Consider the following 18,796-nt stretch of genomic DNA (forward strand, 5'->3'; position numbering starts at 1 on the left):
ATGAAGAAACTGAGACCCAAAGAGCAGAAGTGACTTCTCATGTCACACAGGAAGACAGTGGTAGAGCTGGACGTCAGGTGACATTTCCTGATACTTTGCTGTACTTAATACATTGAGTGCCTGCTGTGCACTGGGCAGGGAAGCAGAAGAAGGATGACCAAGTCCCTGCCTCGCAGAGCTCACGATTTAGCGGAAATGGCATCCAATAATAATGAATAAATATAAGATTTAATATCAGTTCGGGCCTGGTGGCTCATGCCTGTAATCCTGGCACTTTGGGAGGCCAAGGGGGGCGGATCACAAAGTCAGGAGTGCGAGACCAGCCTGACCAACATTGTGAAATCCCGTCTCTACTAAAAATACAAAAATTAGCTGTGTGTCGTGGCGCACGCCTGTAATCCCAGCTACTCAGGAGGCTGAGGCAGGAGAATCGCTTGAACCTGGGAGGCAGAGGTTGCAGTGAGTTGAGATCACGCCATTGCACTCCATCCTGGGTGACAAGAGAGACTCTGTCTCAAAAAAAAAAAAAAACAAAAACAAAAATTAGTTGGGTGTGGTGGCATCTGCCTGTAGTCCCAGCTACGTGGGAGGCTGAGGCACGAGAATTGCTTGAACCCAGGTGGCAGAGGTTGCAGTGAGCTGAGATTGCCCCACTGCACTCTAGCCTGGGTGACTGAATGAGTGAGACTCTGTCAAAAAAAAAAAAAAAAAAAAAAATTCAAGGTAAACATGGAGATCTGTGGGAATGTGTCCGGAATTGGTGGGTTCTTGGTCTCACTGACCAAGAATGAAGCTGCGGACCTCGCGGTGAGTGTTATAGCTCTTAAGGTGGCACGTCTGGAGTTGTTCATTCCTCCCGATGGGCTCGTGGTCTCGCTGGCTTCAGGAGTGAAGCTGCAGAGCTTCACGGTGAGTGCTACAGCTCATAAAAGCAGTGTGGACCCAAAGAGTGACCAGTAGCAAGATTTATTGCAAAGAGCAAAAGAACAAAGCTTCCACAGTGTGGAAGGGGACCCGAGCGGGTTGCCACTGCTGGCTCGGGCAGCCTGCTTTATTCTCTTATCTGGCCCCACCCACATCCTGCTGATTGGTAGAGCCTAGTGGTCTGTTTTGACAGGGCACTGGTTGGTGCGTTTACAATCCCTGAGCTAGACATAAATCCCAGCACTTTGGGAGGCTGAGGCGGGTGGATCACAAGGTCAGGAGATCGAGACCACAGTGAAACCCCGTCTCTACTAAAAATACAAAAAATTAGCCAGGCGTGGTGGCGGGCGCCTGTAGTCCCAGCTACTCGGAGAGGCTGAGTCAGGAGAATGGCGTGAACCCGGGAGGCGGAGCTTGCAGTGAGCCTAGATCGCGCCACTGCACTCCAGCCTGGGCGACAGAGCGAGACTCCGTCTCAAAAAAAAAAAAAGGTTTTCCACGTCCCCATCAGATCAGTTAGATACAGAGTATTGACACAAAGGTTCTCCAAGGCCCCACCAGAGCAGCTAGATACAGTGTCAATTGGTGCACTCATAAACCTCGAGATAGACACAGGGTGCTGATTGGTGTGTTTACAAACCTTGAGCTAGATACAGAGTGCCGATTGGTGTACTTACAATCCCTGAGCTAGACATAAAGGTTTTTTCCAAGGTCCCACCAGAGTAGCTAGATACAGAGTGTCGATTGGTGCATTCACAGACCCTGAGCTAGACACAGGGTGCTGATTGTCGTATTTACAATCCCTGAGCTAGACATAAAGGTTCTCCACATCTCCACCAGACTCAGGAGCCCAGCTGGTTTCACCCAGTGGATCCTGCACTGGGGCTGCAGGTGGAGCTGTCTGCCAGTCCCATGCCGTGCACTCGCACTCCTCAGCCCTTGGATGGTGGATGTGTCTGGGCGCCCTGGAGCAGGGGATGGCGCTTGTTGGGGAGGCTGGGGCTGCACAGGAGCCCACAGAGGCGGGGAAAGGCTCAGGCATGGCGGGCTGCAGTCCCGAGGCCTGCCCCGCAGTAAAGCAGCTAAGGCCCGGTGAGAAATCGAGCGCAGCGCCAGTGGGCTGACACTGCTGGGGGACCCAGTACACCCTCCGCAGCCGCTGGCCAGGGTGCTGAGTCCCTCATTGCCCCGGCCAGCAGGGCCAGCCGGCTGCTCCGAGTGCGGGGCCCACCAAGCCCACGCCCACCCGGAACTCCAGCTGGCCTGCAAGCGCCGCATGCAGCCCCGGTTCCCACTTACGCCTCTCCTTTCACACCTCCCTGCAAGCAGAGGGAGTGGGCCCTAGCCTTGGCCAGCCCAGAAAGGGGCTCCCACAGTGCAGCGGTGGGCTGAAGGGCTCCTCAAGTGCCACCAAAGTGGGAGCCCAGGCAGAGGAGGCGTTGAGAGTGAGCGAGGGCTGTGAGGACTGCCAGCACGCTGTCACCTCTCAGGAACACCAGACAAACTTCCAGTTGAAAGTAGTTCGGCCGGACGCGGTGGCTCACGCCTGTAATCCCAGAACTTTGGGAGGCTGAGGCAGGCGGATCACGAAGTCAGGAGTTCAAGACCAGCCTGACCAACATTGTGAAACCCTGTCTCTACTAAAAATAGAAAAATTAGCTGTGTGGTGGCGTGCGCCTGTAATCCCAGCTACTCAGGAGGCTGAGGCAGGAGAATCGCTTGAACCTGGGAGGCAGAGGTTGCAATGAGTTGAGATCGCACCATTGCACTCCATCCTGGGTGACAAGAGAGAGACTCTGTCTCAAAAAAAAAAACAAAAATTATCTGGGTGTAGTGGCATCTGCCTGTAGTCCCAGCTATGCAGGAGGCTGAGGCACGAGAATTGCTTGAACCCAGGAGGCAGAGGTTGCAGTGAGCTGAGATTGCCCCACTGCAATCTAGCCTGGGTGACAGAGTGAGTGAGACTGTCTCAAAAAAAAAAAAAAAAAAAAAAAAAAAATTCAAGGTGAACATGGAGATCTGTGGGAACACCAGACAAACTTCCAGTTGAAAGTAGTTCGGCCGGACGCGGTGGCTCACGCCTGTAATCACAGCACTCTGGGAGGCTGAGGTGGGCGGATCTTGAACTCAGAAGATCGAGACCATCCTGGCTAACACGGTGAAACCCCGTCTCCACTAAAAATACAAAAAAATTAGCTGGGCATGGCGGCGGGCGCCTGTAGTCCCAGCTACTCGGGAGGCTGAGGCAGGAAAATGGCGTGAACCCGGGAGGCAGAGCTTGCAGTGAGCCGAGATTGTGCCACTGCACTTCAGCCTGGGCGACGGAGCAAGACTCCATCTCAAAAAAAAAAAAAAAAAAAAGATGGAAATCTTTTTATGTGTATTATTTTTTCAAATTGCTACTAACTTGTTAGGACTTAAATACTTATTTGGCCCTAACTACTTAAATGCAACTGTTAGGGATTCCTTTTGGCCTAGAGGTATCTTGAGAAAATTATTATTATTATTTTGAGGCGGAGTTTCGCTCTTGTTGCCCAGGCTGGAGTGCAATGGTGCAATCTCGGCTCACCGCAACCTCTGCCTTCCAGGTTCAAGCGATTCTCTTGCCTCAGCTTCCCGAGTAGCTGGGATTACAGGCATGTGCTACCACAGCTGGCTATTTTGTATTTTTAGTAGAGATGGGGTTTCTCCATGTTGGTCAGGCTGGTCTCGAACTCCCGACCTCCGGTGATTTGCCCGCCTCGGCCTCCCAAAGTGGTGTTGGGATTACAGGTGTGAGCCACTGCATCCGGCCTCAGAATTGTTAATCAGGACCCCCATGGAAACACCATTATCAGCTAGAGTACAATGCTTCTGTACAGTTCCACTTGCCTTTAGTCTTTTTTTTTTTTTTTTTTTGACAGAGTTTCACTCTTGTTGCCCAGGCTGGAGTGCAGTGGCGCGATCTCAGCTCACTGCAACCTCCGCCTCCTGGGTTCAAGCAATTCTCTTGCCTCAGCCTCCCGAGTAGCTGGGATTACAGGCATGTGCCACCACACCTGGCTAATTTTGTATTTTTAGTAGAGATGAGGTTTCTCCATGTTGGTCAGGCTAGTCTCGACCTCCCAACCTCAGGTGATCCGCCTGCCTCGGCCTTCCAGAGTGCTGGGATTACAGGCATGAGCCACTATTTCTGGCGCCTTAATAGATTCCACTCATTTCTAAAGTTACTTAGGTAAACACTTTTTCCCCTACTCCCTTCAATGAGGTGGTTTCATACGTTTGTGATATAGGTTAGATACTTTTGTCATTTTCTGCGTTTTACTCCGGAATCTCCTGACATCCTAAATAATTTTTTAAAATTTTGCATACATTAAGGTTCATTCTTTTTTTTTTTTTTTTTTTGAGATGGAGTCTCGCTCTTTCGCCCAGGCCGGAGTGCAGTGGCGCTATCTCGGCTCACTGCAAGCTCCGCCTCCCAGGTTCACGCCATTCTTCTGCCTCAGCCTCCCAAGTAGCTGGGACTACAGGCGCCCGCCACCACACCCGGCTAATTTTTTGTATTTTTAGTAGAGACGGGGTTTCACTGTGTTAGCCAGGATGGTCTCGATCTCCTGACTTCATGATCCGCCCGCCTCGGCCTCCCAAAGTGCTGGGATTACAGGCGCCTGCCACCGCGCCCGGCTAATTTTTTGTATTTTTCGTAGAAACGGGGTTTCACCGTGTTAGTCAGGATGGTCTCGATCTCCTGACCTGGTGATCCGCCCACCTCAGCCTCCCAAAGTGCTGGGATTACAGGCGTGAGCCACCGCACCCAGCCAAGTTTCATTCTTTGTGTTGTAAAAATCTGTGGGTTTTGAAAGCCATAGATAGTACCATGTATCCACCATTATAGTTTCTTTGAGTATAGTTTTGCTGTCCTAAAAAGTCCCCTGTTCTTCATTTATTTGACCCCACCCTCACCCCCAAAACCCCTGGCAACCATTGATCTGTTTACCGTCTCTATAGTTTTGTCTTATCCAGAATGTTGTGTAATTGGAATCATGTAATATATAGCCTTTTCAGATGGACTTCCTTCACTTAGCAATATGCATTTAAGATTCATTCATGTATTTTCATGGCTTGATAACTAATTTTTTAAATTGCTTAATATTTTATTATATGGATGTATCACAGTTTATTCATCTGTTGAAATATATCTTGGTTGCTTCCAGTTTTTGGTGATTTTAAATAACACTGCTATAAACATTTCTGTACAGGTTTTTATGTGTACAAAAATTATTTTTCTTGCCATATTTTTTAGAGGTGGGATCTCCCTCTGTCACCCAGGCTGGAGTGCAGTGACAAGATCACACCTCACTGCAGCCTTGAACTCCTGGGCTCAAGTAACCATCCTTCCTCAGCCTCTCAAGTAGCTAGGACTGTGGGCATGTGCCACTACTTTTATTTTATTTTATTTTTATTTTTATTTAATTTAATTTTATTATTTTTTAAGAGATAAGGGTCTCTATTGTCCAAGCTGATCTCAAACTCCTGGGCTCAAGCAGTCCTCCTGCCTCAGCCTCCCGAATAGCTGGGACTGTAGGCACAAGCTATGGTGCGCCCAGCGTATTTTCAGATCAGTAAATATCTAGGAGTGTCGTGGGTAGAACATACGGTAAGACTGTTACACTTTTTAAGAAACTGCCAAACTGTCTTCCAAAGTGGCTGTATGATTTTCCATGCCTACTGTCAATGGATGAGAGTCACTGCTCCTATGCATCCTTGTCAGCAATTGGAATTGTCAGCTGGTTTTCTTTTTTTTAAATTTCAGTCATTCTAATAGATGTCCCAATACACCATTACTAACTCAAATGCCTTAGCTCTCTAAGCTTTATTATAGCTCAGTGAGAGTAAAGAAAGAGAAGTAGAATCCAGCTAGGGATTTCATTTCCAGAAATAATTATTAAGTAACTATGGGTTAGTAGAACTCTAGAAATAACCCATTCTAGTTCTCCTTTCTTATTTTTGTTATATTTTGGAGACAATGGGAAGATTACCTCACACATTCCAAAAGAATGCTACAGACTTGAACTTGGATGTTAGATATTTAAACATATAAGGCACACGGGGCCGGGTATAGTGGCTCATGCCCGTAATCCCAGCACTGGGAGACCGAGCTGGGTGGATCACCTGAGGTCAGGAGTTTGAGACCAGCCTGGCCAACATGGCAAAACCCGTCTCTACCAAAAATACAAAAATTACCTGAGTGTGGTGCTGCGTGTCTGTAATCCCAGCTACTCGGGAGGCTGAGGCAGGAGAATAGCTTGAACCTGGGAGGCAGATGTTGCAATGAGCCAAGCTTGCGCCACTGCACTCCAGCCTGGGCAACGGAGCGAGACCCTGTATCAAAAAAAAAAAAAAAAAGAAAGAAAAAGAAAAACATATAGGCACATAGGGATTCAGGTTCATTGCGCATTTAATATTGAATTGTGTGACTGCACTGCCTATAATGTGCTGGGTGGTATGCTGAATGATGGGGATACAGTGATGCATAAATCAGACAAAGTCTAGTCCTCAGTAAGCTTACAGTCTAACTGGGAAGAAGAAACACCTACAGTGCACAGCAATCAAGGCTGTGTTGGGGAGTACAGGGAGCTATGGAAACACCAGTGTCAGGGCATCTGACCAGCCTAGGAGAGGTTAGAGAAGTCTTCTTGGAGGAAATGACCTCTAAGATATGGCCTATAGCAGGAGTTGGTGAAGTGCAGCCTATAGGCCAAATCTAGCCTGCCATCTACTTTGGTACAGCTCATGAGCTAAGAATGATTTTTTGCATTTTTAAATGTTTGAAAAGATTCAAGAGAATAATGCTTTGTGATATGTGAAAATTGTATGATAATCAAATTTCAGCATCTATAAATACCATTTTGTTAGAATGCAGCCACACTCACAGCTGCTTTTGCACTATAGCAGCAGAGTTGAACAGTTGGAAGAGACTGTATGACCTGCAAAGCCTAGGATATTTACTCTGTGGCCCTTTACAGAAAAAGTTTACCGACCCCTGGCACAGGATGGGTAGGAGTTAGCCTTATAAAGCAGAGTGAAGAAGAGGGAAGTTGCTTTCTGATGGGATCTTTGTATAGCTGCAGTAACCTTAATATGCTTAGAGCATGGCATCAAGGAGGTGGAGGCTGCAGGACTGTGGTGAGTCTTGGGGCTAGAGCAGTGGGTAGGATCCAGACTGGGAAGAGCCTTGGTAATTGTATGTAGGGATTTGGGTTTATCCAGTATGAACCCTCTAAAAGATTTAAAGTGATGTGATCCGATTTACTTTTTTAAAAAATCCTCTGGCCACAGTGTAGAAATTGGGTTGGAGAGGGTGGGGTGAGAAAAGAGGCAGGGAAACTAGTTGAGGCTTTTATAGTCATTCAGGGGAGATGTTGGTAACCTAGACTAGCACAGTGACACTGGGGATAGGAATATATATAGAGGCATTTAGGAAGCAAAATTGAAAGGCTTTTGTGTCTTAGTTTAGCCTTAGTCTATAGGCTGTTATAACAAAATACCATAGACTGAGTGGTTTATAAGCAACAGAGATTTGGCTGGGTGTGATGGCTCACACCTGTAATCCCAGTACTTTGAGAGGCTAAGGCGGGAGGATCATTTGAGCCCAAGAGTTCAAGACCAGCCTGGGAAACATGGCAAAACTCCATCTCTACAAAAAAATACAAAAAGTTAGCTGGGCATGGTGGCTTGTGCCTGTTAATCCCAGCTACCAGCGAGGCTGAGGTGGGAGGATCACACGAGCCCTGGAGGTCAAGGCTACAGTGAACCATGATCAGGCTGCTGTACTCCAGCCTGGAGACTCTGTCTCAAAAAAAAAAAAAAAAAAAAAAAAAATAATAATAATAATAAAAAAACATACAGGAAAAACACCACAAAACAAAAGCAGAGATCAGAGATTTATTTTTCACAGTTTTGGAGGCTGAGAAGTCCAGGATCAAGGTGCTGGCAGATTCAATGTCTGATGAGGGCCTGCTTTCTGGCTTAGTGGCAGCTGTCTTTTCACTGTGTTCTCACGTAGCAGAAGGGGAACTCTAGTCTCCTCCACCCTTATTTTTTTTTTTTTTATTTTTTTTTTTTTTTGAGATGGAGTCTCGCTCTGTCGCCCAGGCTGGAGTGCAGTGGCGCAATCTCGGCTCACTGCAAGCTCCGCCTCCCGGGTTCACGCCATTCTCCTGCCTCAGCCTCTCCGAGTAGCTGGGACTACAGGCGCCCGCCACCACGCCCGGCTAATTTTTTGTATTTTTAGTAGAGACGGGGTTTCACCGTGGTCTCGATCTCCTGACCTCGTGATCCGCCCGCCTCGGCCTCCCAAAGTGCTGGGATTACAAGCGTGAGCCACCGCGCCCGGCTTGTCTCCTCCACCCTTATAAGGGCACTAATCCCAATCATGAGGGCTCCACCCTTGTGATCTAAACACCTCACACCTCCTAAAGGCCCCATCTCCTAGTACGTTATCTTGGGGGTTAGGATTTCAACATATGACTTTGGGCAGGGGTATAAATATTCAGTCTGTAGCATTTGGTGATTGATTGGAGGCATTAAAGTGTAATTATCTTCATGTTCAAATGATTATGCTTTCTTTTTTCAAAAGTTTGTTTTTTTCTGGTTCATGTGAATGCGTGGTTGAGAAATCCATGTTTAGTAATAGTCTTTAGAGCAAAATTCTTCAGTGGTGTTTCATTCCTCCAGAGCTCCTTCCCATAACTTGGGTTTTAAAATCACATCTCTCTGTGACCTCTTCATGTTGTTCCCTGTTGACAAGAGATCTGGCTTTTAAAGAGCAGAGAAGCTATTGGCAGATTAATTTTCCTTTCCAGGTTTATCTTGGTTTAACGACTTTCCCAAAATATTTCTGGGTTGGGCCCTTGGGCTCTTTGGTTTTCAAGGCAATTTGTCAACAATGACAAGCACTTCTCATTTCTTAGAGCTCTTAGACTATTTCCAGTTTTAATCTCTGACCCTTGCCTTTCTCCTCTTTAGAGTGGAAGTCACTATGTTATGTTTTATAATATGTTGTATTACTTTTAAAGTGCCTACTCACATATCAACTCAGTTGACCCTACGGTAAACCTGTGAAGAAGGCAGGACAGGTCAAATTACTGAGATTGAGAGAGGTTAGATGGCTTCCCAAAGTCAGGAGGTAATAAATAATAAAGCAGGTGATAAAACTTAGGTTTTCAGATTTAATGGTTTTATTCTTTCCTTAACGTACCCTGTATCCAAGAAAAGGGAGTTAGACTAGCTGGAATAGTTACATTTTCAGCAGTAAAGATACCCAGATGAGATACTTTTTTCTCCTTCTGTGTATGGTCTGTGGGACTTCACCCAGACATCAGCATAGGCCTTTTCAAGCAATATGTGGACTACCAATAATTCCTAGACTACAGTTTCCGAAGCTGTCGTCTGTATATTAAAGCATATGTATGTTTCATTTATTTATTTATTTATTTGTTTGTTTGTTTGTTTTTGAGATGGAGTTTTGCTCTTGTTGCCCAGGCTGGAGTGCAATGGCACGATCTTGGCTCACTGCAACCTCTGCCTCCCGGGTTCAAGTGATTCTCCTGCCTCACCCTCCTGAGTAATTGGGATTACAGGCATGCACCACCATGCCTGGCTAATTTTGTATTTTTAGTAGAGACAGGGTTTCTCCATGTTGGTCAAGCTGGTCTCGAACTCCTGACCTCAGGTGATCCACCTACCTTGGCCTCTCAAAGTGCTGGGATTACAGGCATGAGCCACCACGTCCAGCCTATGTATGTATATTTTAATTTCTTCCCCTTCCCTTTAGGTGGTTCTAACTTCGATGGTTTGAGACCAAATGGGAAAGGAGTGCCTGTGGACCAAAGCTCCAGGGGTCAAGATAAACCAGAAAGCTTGCAACCAAGGTAATGCAACTCTCCCTTCATTTGTCCTTTGTAGGACTGAGGTTCTCCTCATAGTACTGAGACCATTTTGGGTATAATGTAAGTTGTCCCAGGGTAGCTGGCCTAAGAAATGTTCTTTCTTTTTTTTTTTTTTTTTTTGGAGACAGAGTTTCGCTCTTATTGCCCAGGCTGGAGTTCAGTGGCATGATCTCGGCTCACCGCAACCTCCACCTCCTGGGTTCAAGTGAGTCTCCTGCCTCAGCCTTCTTGAGTAGCTGGGATTACAGGCATGTGCCACCACACCCAGCTAATTTTGTATTTTTAGTAGAGATGGGGTTTCTCTATGTTGGTCAGGCTGGTCTCGAACTCGTGACCTCATCTGATCCTCCCATCTTTGCCTCCCAGAGTGCTGGGATTACAGGCGTGAGCCACCGTGCCTGGCCGGAAATGTTCTTAGTAATACCTGACATTTATTTGCACTTACTGCCAGGCACCCTGCTCTTATTTGGACTATCTTATTTTAGCCTAAGAGGTAAGTACTTTTTTCTGTTTTACAATTAAGGAAACTCAGGTAATGAGAAGTTATATAACTCACCCACGGTCCCAGAATTAGCAAGTGGCCAATCTAGGATTTGAAACTGGCAGTCTAGCCCTTCCTTGAAAATGCAGATTAGAAACGTTTGATTTCACTCTTTCATTCTTTTAGGTGTTTCCTGACTCTGAAGTGACTTTTTTCCTGTTTTATTTACTCTTTCCTGACTCACCCCAGAGGTGTGTTATTATATAAATATCTGAAGTCTGTACTCCAGTGCCCCCTACTGAATATCTCCAGAATCTGTCTGGTCAAGATAAAACACTTACTTGTATCAGTATTTTAGTTACAACTATAAATACAGTACAATGCAAATAATAATAAAATATAAATTCTCATTGCCTTTCTTTTTATTTTGGATTATTCCTGTGGAATAGATGTACAGAATAGAATGATCAAGTCAAAGGATTTAGAGGGTTTTACAGTTTCTTTTTTTTTGTTTTGAGACAGAGTCTCACATTGTCACCCAGTCACTGCAGCCTCTGCCTCCCAGGTTCAAGTGGTTCTTGTGTCTCAGCCTCCTGAGGAGCTGGGATTATAGGCATGCGCTACCACACCCAGCTCATTTTTGTATTTTTGATAGAGATGGGATTTTGCCATGTTGGCCAGGCTGGTCTCGAACTCCTGGCCTCAAGTGATCTGCCTCCCTTGGCCTTCCAAAGTGCTGGGATTACAGGCATGAGTCACCACGCCCAGCTTGTCAATTACATGTTCGAATCCCATACTCTGTCACCGTTCATGTGGGTGAGGCATTAATGACACTGGGTTTCATTTTTCTCATTTAGAACTGAGGGAATTAGATTATCTTTAAGATGCCCCTCTGGTCTGAGATTCTGTGACTCCATTATTAGGAAAATCTCCAGACCAATATATTATACAATCAACAAAATATAAATTTACTTAATTCCACGTAGAAATAGTGTTGTTTTAGTGAATAAATTTTGCTTTGGCCTCCTTTAGTCTTCTGTGACTTAGATGCTTGTATAGGGGAACTTTTAGCTTTGTATTCATTCATTTTGCCATGGGGACTCATCCACATATGAAAAAAATATTTTTGTTTTTCCAGACAGAATAAATCCAAGTCTGAAATTACTGACATGGTTCGCTCCTCCACTATCACAGTGTCAGACAAGGCTCATATTTTATCCATGCAGAAGTTTGGACTGCGAGATACAATTGTGAAATCACATCTACTACAGAAAGAAGAGGATTACACCTATATCCAGAACTTCAGGTAGCTAACTGGGTTCTAGGATGTTTTCAGAGCAGAATGATCATTTGGCTCTCTGGAATTTGAGCACTTCCCCCTATATCTGGATTTGGAGACATACTCTTCTATGGAATCTCCCCTCATTTTCGGAACGAGTGATTCCATGCATTCTTTATTAAGAGGCATTTATTCTGTGCCCTTTCTAGGTGGGCATGGTGATAGGTGTGGTATAGTGGGAGTGACACGACTTGCAGATGGTTACAGAAATATTTGCAGAGACAAATGGGTACAGAAGAAGGAGCGCCATCCTGATTCTTTTATTTATTTATTTTTTATGTTTTATCTTTTTGAGACAAGGTCTCGCTTTGTTGCCCAGGCTGGAGTGCAGTGGCGCAATCACAGCTCACTGTAGCCTCAGCCTCCTGGGCCCAAGCAACCCTCCCACCTCAGCTGCTGAAGTAGCTGGTAATACACATGTGCACCACCACGCCTAGCTAATTTTTAAATTTTTGTAGAGACAGGGTCACACTATGTTGCCCACATGGGTCTCAAGCTCCTGGGCTTGGGCAATCCTTCTGCCTTGGCCTCCCAAATTGTTGAGATTGTAAGTGTGAACCACCACACCTGGCCTCCTGATTCTTATGTATCCCTCCAAGGTTTTATACTCCCTTGGTCATTCTGGGCCTTTGAAGAAAGTCATTTAAAATGAAATTAGTAAAATGAAGTTAGCTGGTGTTTGGTAATCTTTTTAGGCAGGATTACTAAAAGCTAAATTAATAAAGATTGTGGGATTCTGCTAGATCTTTCAAAATCATTGCATTGGGACTATAAGATAAAATAACATTGTTTCTAGGGATATAAACTGTGAATTATGGTGAAGAAATAGCCTTTTGAATACTGGTGTTGCTTTCTTGCCAAAAGTAATTACCAAAGCACTTTTCATTTTTTCATTTCAGTGGTATATACAAGGCAAATAATTATGCAGATAACGCCAGGGTAATGGCTGTTTAAAGGAATAGGAATGTTCAGAGTAGGCCTATACTGTTTGAAGTTGTTATCACAAAAGCAACAGATACCATGACAGACTGCAAGTCACCCCTTGGTGCTGCAGTCCTGGTCTAGGTTAGAAATGATATTTCTTATGTCTCAAAATGCCAGTCCACAGAGATGGAAACCAGCATAAATCAGCATAAAATGCTTTCTCCTGTTATCGCCATAGTAATTCGGAGTCACGAATTATTTCTCTTTGGTGACAGGCTTTTTGTGGGAACATACAATGTAAATGGGCAGTCCCCTAAAGAATGCCTCCGGCTGTGGCTGAGCAATGGTATCCAGGCCCCAGATGTCTATTGTGTAGGGTGAGTGCTTCTCTTCTAGTCCCCTCTCCATCTTCAAGCACACAGAGCTGTGGTTGAAGGATGGGTCTTCACAGCAGGTGAAGGATTTGAAAAATGAACAGGTGCTTGATAACAGCTGTTTCCCTGTTTGATGTTCGTCCTCATGGCAAGCAAATGTCTGCCACTATTAAAGTGGAGTGCTTGGCATTTAAGTGCTAATGTTTAATTTTTAGTGTAATCTTCTATTAAAATCCTGAATTGCATCCTGAACTCAGTGCATCCTGAACTGAACTTTATTGCTTGGACATTCAATACATTTTTGGTTACAAAGCAAAACTATCTTTTGCCAGAGAAGGAAGGTTAGCTGAAGAAAGTCCCATCAGTTAGTCTTCTTTTTTTTAATCTTCTCATCTCTATACTAGGCATTACTGGTGGGGAGGGGCAGCAAAGCTTGTATGGTATATTGAAAAGAACTAGAATTCTTAATTTATATAGACGAAGGTTTGAATCCCAGTTTGCCACTTGGTGCTTGTGTGAACTAGGGGTTACAGATGTAAAATAGGGACACTTCGAACTACTTCATAGGCTGGTCATGAAAAGGAAATGGGTTTTTGTTTGCAACAGCACCTGGAAAGTTCCTTGGCATTTAGTTCCTTGGCTCTAAGTGTTTATTTTTTCCTCCTGAGGGTCCTGAAGTTTAGCTAGAAAGCTAGGGCTTATGCACCTAAACCAATCTGAGAATGTGTCATTTGCACATTACTTTTCTTTACTATCTAACTGGTTGCTTCTCAAAATAGGTTCCAGGAGCTTGATCTGAGTAAGGAAGCTTTTTTCTTTCATGATACCCCAAAGGAGGAAGAGTGGTTCAAAGCTGTGTCAGAGGGTCTTCATCCAGATGCCAAATATGCAAAGGTAAGAGAGGAGTCAGGGACCTCTTAATTTTATGTTGTCATGCAGGGAAATTCCAAGATCATTTTTCACCTTTTCCATGACCTTTATCTTAAGCCAGTCTTAATTATCCCACAATTTTCATTTCCAGATCTTCCAGAAGGGGTGCCTCCGGGTGGGAAAGATGCAGGGTCTCGGCACTCGTAGGTTAGCACATAGCATGCTTGGTGAATTGAACAGATGATTACCTGTGTTCTAGTGTGGAGAAGGAGGCACATTTAATACCCTCAGCCAGCTTCCAGACCATGTTTCCTTTGGGGTATTTATTCCTGTTTGCAATTTCTATTTAATGCCATGTCTCTCTTTTCCAGGTGAAGCTTATCCGACTGGTTGGGATTATGCTGCTGTTGTATGTCAAACAGGAGCATGCAGCTTATATCTCAGAAGTAGAAGCTGAGACTGTGGGGACAGGAATCATGGGGAGGATGGTGAGTCCTTGGTTGGTATGTTTGGCACATTGAGGACCTTAGCTCCTGAGGTATTGACCACTTCTGATGACACAGTGACTACATGTGTTCCAGTTTGAAGGTGCCAATATTCCAAGATGAGTCATACCCTCAAGCAGGGCTCAGTCGAGCAAACTATTTAGAAACTGTGTTTTAGTGAACTATCTGCTGATTTTAACCAATTAGCGCCTGTCCTCATATTCACCAACACTGGAGCCTCCAGTTGATCCTCCCATTTCACCCATGAAGTATGTTGCAGAAACTATGCTGGGTCATTCAGAAAAACAAAGAATGCTGATAGTAGGTTTGCAATTTCCTCTTCTTATTGAGGCCATTAAAGTTCTGTTTTTAGGTTCTTCTGTGAGAGCTTAGCTTTGTGTTTTCAAAGGATACCTATGGTTTGCCTGTGATTTAGTGAAAAGAATACTGGATTAAGGGAGCTAGGTTTTGGGGCCGGGTGCAGCGGTTCACACCTGTAATCCCAGCACTTTGGGAGGCTGAGGTGGGTGGATCACTTGAGGCCAGGAGTTCGAGAGAGTTAGGTTGTGGATTCAGCTTTGCCATTCACTGGCTAGTCATTCTGCCTTCTTTTTTTTTTTTAAATCTGTACAATATAGATAATACCACAGGATTATTATAAAGATTAAGACAAAACATTTTGAAAGTCTGTAGGGGTTTTTTTTGTTTGTTTGTTTTTGAGATGGAGCCTCACTCTGTCGCCCAGGCTGGAGTGCAGTGGCGTGATCTCAGCTCACTGCAACCTCTCCCTCCCGGGTTCAACCAATTCTCTGCCTCAGCCTCCCGAGTAGCTGGGATGACAGGCACCTGCCACCACACCCAGCTAATTTTTGTATTTTTAGTAGAGACGGGGTTTCACCATCTTCGCCAGGCTGGTCTTGAACTCCTGACCTCATGATCCACCCGCCTCGGTCTCCCAAAGTGCTGGGATTACAGGTGTGAGCCACCTGCCCAGCCAGAAACTTTGTAGGTTTAAATGACTGACACAATTAATTTGAATTGGATTTCTTTGGGGATCCTTTCCATAGGGCAACAAGGGAGGCGTGGCGATCAGGTTCCAGTTCCACAACACCAGCATCTGCGTTGTGAATTCTCACTTGGCAGCCCACATTGAAGAGTATGAGAGGAGGAACCAGGACTATAAGGACATTTGTTCTCGAATGCAGTTTTGTCAGCCTGACCCAAGCCTTCCCCCTCTCACCATCAGCAGCCACGAGTGAGTCTGGGCTTCCACCCCATGTGGTTCACCATGAGTACATAGAGTTGTGGGCTCTGTCTTTTCATGGGGAGATGCGTGGTGGTGGTTTCCTGTTGCTGCAATGGTGGTAGATGCCACCTCTTGGTTATACATGGATTATATGTCTTGAAAATATTTAGTTTCCTAACTTGCCATCTGGCAGATCTCTAGAGTCTTTCTCTTTTCTTACTTTTTTTTTTTTTTTTTTTTGAGACGGAGTCTCGCTCTGTCGCATAGGCTGGAGTACAGTGGCGTGATCTAGGCTCACTACCAGCTCCACCTCCCAGGTTCACACCATTCTTCTGCTTCAGCCTCCCAAGTAGCTGGGACTACAGGTACCCACCACCACGCCCGGCTAATTTTTTGTATTTTTTAGTAGAGATGGGGTTTCACCGTGGTAGCCAGGGTGGTCTCAATCTCCTGACCTCGTGATCCGCCCACCTCGGCTTCCCAGAATGCTGGGATTACAGGCGTGAGCCACCGTGCCCGGCCTTCTTATTTTATTTTTAAATTTTCGTTTGCATGTCATCCTTGCTCAGGGACTGTGCTAATCTTCTCTGTATCATTTCAATTTTAGTATATGTGCTGCTGAAGCAAGCACACTCTAGAGTCTTTCTCAAGCATCATGTGTCCTTGGGAAAGTATAAGGTTTATTTATTTATATATTTATTTTTGAGACGGAGTCTCACTCTGTCTCCCAGGCTGGAGTGCAGTGGCGCAATCTCACCTCATTGCAACCCCCACCTCCCAGTTCAAGCGATTCTCCTGCCTCAGCCTCCCGAGTAGCTGAGACTACAGGTGCGTGCCACCAGTCCCGGCTAATTTTTGTATTTTGAGTAGAGTGGGGTTTCACCATGTTGGCCAAGCTGGTCTCGAACTCCTGACCTCGTGATCCGCCCGCCTCGGCCTCCCAAAGTGCTGGGATTACAGGCATGAGCCACCACGCCCAGCCATTTATTTTTTCAATATTTAATTTTATCAACATGTGTGAGAGTCCCTGGCTGCTATAGTATAAGCAGCCAGAAATAAGAAGAAAGTGAGGCTGGGTGCAGTAGTTCATGCCTGTTATCCCTTTCCTTTCTTTTTTCTTTTCTCCTCTCTTTGTCTTTCCCCTCCCCTTCCCTTTCTCTTACCTTCCTGCCTCAGCTTCCTGAGTAGCTGGGATTACAGGCATGCAGAATCACACCCAGATAATTTTAGGTGTGTTATCCTAGCATTTTAGGAGGCTGAGGTGGGGGGGATCGCTTGAGCCCAGGAGTTCAAGACTAGCCTGGGCTAGTAGAGACATAGTAAGAACCTGTCTCTGAAAAAAATTTAAAAATTAGCTGGGTGTGATTCTGCATGCCTGTAATCCCAGCTACTCAGGAAGCTGAGGCAGGAAGATAAGAGAAAGGGAAGGGGAGGGGAAAGACAAAGAGAGGAGAAAAGAAAAAAGAAAGGAAAGGAGAGGAGAAAGGAGAGGGAAAAGTTTATTTTGAGCAGAGAATATGACAAAACAGCAGTTGACAGCTATATTGTAGTCTGAGTTCTGCTTAAGATTTCTTTTTTTTAAAGATTTATTTTAATTTGGGTCTGCCTACCTCCAACATGAAGAAAACAACCAAAGAATGAGCATCTCAAACCCAGTTTTTAGAAGTATGTTTTAGGATTTTATATATCTGTTCTTTCCAGAGCATGTATAATTGGGAGTTGGACTACATTTGTTTGCCTCCACTTGGTCTTTTTTTCCTCTTAATTCAACTTTACAAAGCTATAGTTGCAGCTTCTGAGAGCATCTTGTGCTAATTTTTGTTTCTTCTCTTTACTTTATCTCATTTATCTCTAAAACTTCCTATTTGTCTAAAGTCAAAGCCTTAGAATTTTAGACTTTATGATAACAGTGGAAGCTTATGCCACTTCTTTTATAAAGAGGAAGAAGCCACTGGGGCCGTGATATCTGCCAAGGAGTAAACAGAGTTACGCCTCTTGTCCTGCCTGCCGAGGTGGAACTGTCTGGAGCTTTTTGGTGTTCTGGAAGCTGACAGGATGGTTTTTCTTCTCCAGGGAGCCTAGCAGGGAGTGTCTTGCAGCCGAGCTCTTCCATTCTGGTGAACCTGCAGCATCCTAGTTTGTGAGGTCGCAGCTTATGTGTCAGTTTGTCTGCTTTTAGTTTGTGGATGCATTAATTTTGGTGTGCGTGTACTGCTGTGCAGATTCTCTAATGACGTGGTTGTTGGCTTCAGATACAGCAGTATTAGACTTAATGAGATGTACAGTGTCATCAGGGAGCCTTCAGTTAGCTTTTTCCCAAAGCAGCAGGAGGAATAAAACACCTTCTACACTCTACTCAGCAGTACAGAAAGAGCCAACCAATGATATACTGCTGGTTAAATCCAGGCTCCACTATAAAGTTTGAACTTTGTTTCAGAGGAACTCTGCTCTAGAAACAAAGGCTCCGAGTGTGTTTTGTGGACTGCAGTATACACAGAGGCAGAGGTGGCATCGTGGCATCATCTGATTTGGGATCTCTGGGTGATTGGCGTGACTCTCAATTCTTGATTTTTTTCCCTCTTCCCAGGAATGGGGTAAATTACTATCTTTTAGATCTTATTAGACTGTCTTTCCAACGTACAAGAATAAAATAGTTAAGGAGAACACAAGGCTGTTTATAATGAACTTGAACCAAGATAATTCAGCAAGTATCACATTAGAATATTAAATGGGATGGCGAGAGAAAAAAATTTCCCAAACAGTTGAGCCATTTTCCCACCCACCTCCCAAGAGGCTGAGCCTCAGGGGCCTTTGTCAGAAGCACCCTGGGTAGATCAGGTTAAAGTCCCTCCTAAACCCTGTTACCTTTGTGCTCTGTCCTCACAGTGTGATCTTGTGGCTGGGGGACCTCAACTACAGGATAGAAGAGCTGGATGTGGAAAAAGTGAAAAAGCTCATCGAAGAGAAGGACTTTCAAACCCTGTATGCATATGATCAGGTACAGATGGCCACCAGTGCCCTCTTCCAGCAGCTGTCCTCCACCGTGAGGGCACAGAAAAGCCTGGCTTCCAAACTCGCAGCCTCTTCTTCCTTGGCTTGGGAGGTTTCTGAGTTCCTGATGTTGTCCAGTCATTTCTTCATTTCGTCTGCATTTCCCTCTTCCATAATTGTCTCCCCATTGGCTCTCTCCTGAAGCACCTTGCCTCCTTCGGGAGCAAGAGCG

General features: G+C 45.1%; 1 protein-coding gene and 1 non-coding gene across 9 annotated transcripts in view; one reads left to right on the forward strand and one right to left on the reverse strand.

The window, feature by feature from the left end:
• The window catches only part of INPP5B (inositol polyphosphate-5-phosphatase B), a 93,035-nt gene that overhangs the window by 51,731 nt on the left and 22,508 nt on the right, over nt 1-18,796 (forward strand). For 7 of the 8 annotated variants that reach the window (XM_055255245.2, XM_055255246.2, XM_063627896.1 and 4 more), the window contains 7 exons: nt 9,740-9,836; nt 11,474-11,641; nt 12,874-12,975; nt 13,752-13,866; nt 14,214-14,330; nt 15,395-15,582; nt 18,460-18,571. In XM_055255245.2, coding sequence (XP_055111220.1) covers nt 9,740-9,836; nt 11,474-11,641; nt 12,874-12,975; nt 13,752-13,866; nt 14,214-14,330; nt 15,395-15,582; nt 18,460-18,571 — 899 coding nt within the window. Of the gene's footprint in view, nt 1-9,738; nt 9,837-11,473; nt 11,642-12,873; nt 12,976-13,751; nt 13,867-14,213; nt 14,331-15,394; nt 15,583-18,459; nt 18,572-18,796 lie in introns of those variants that run through there. The other variant, XM_063627900.1, reaches the window with a different exon arrangement.
• On the reverse strand, nt 16,102-16,204 carry LOC129469285 (U6 spliceosomal RNA). Its single transcript, XR_008652978.1, has one exon. It is a non-coding gene; the product is annotated as a U6 spliceosomal RNA (small nuclear RNA).

The sequence above is a fragment of the Symphalangus syndactylus genome, chromosome 12 (assembly GCF_028878055.3).
Source record: "Symphalangus syndactylus isolate Jambi chromosome 12, NHGRI_mSymSyn1-v2.1_pri, whole genome shotgun sequence".
NCBI lineage: Eukaryota > Metazoa > Chordata > Mammalia > Primates > Hylobatidae > Symphalangus > Symphalangus syndactylus.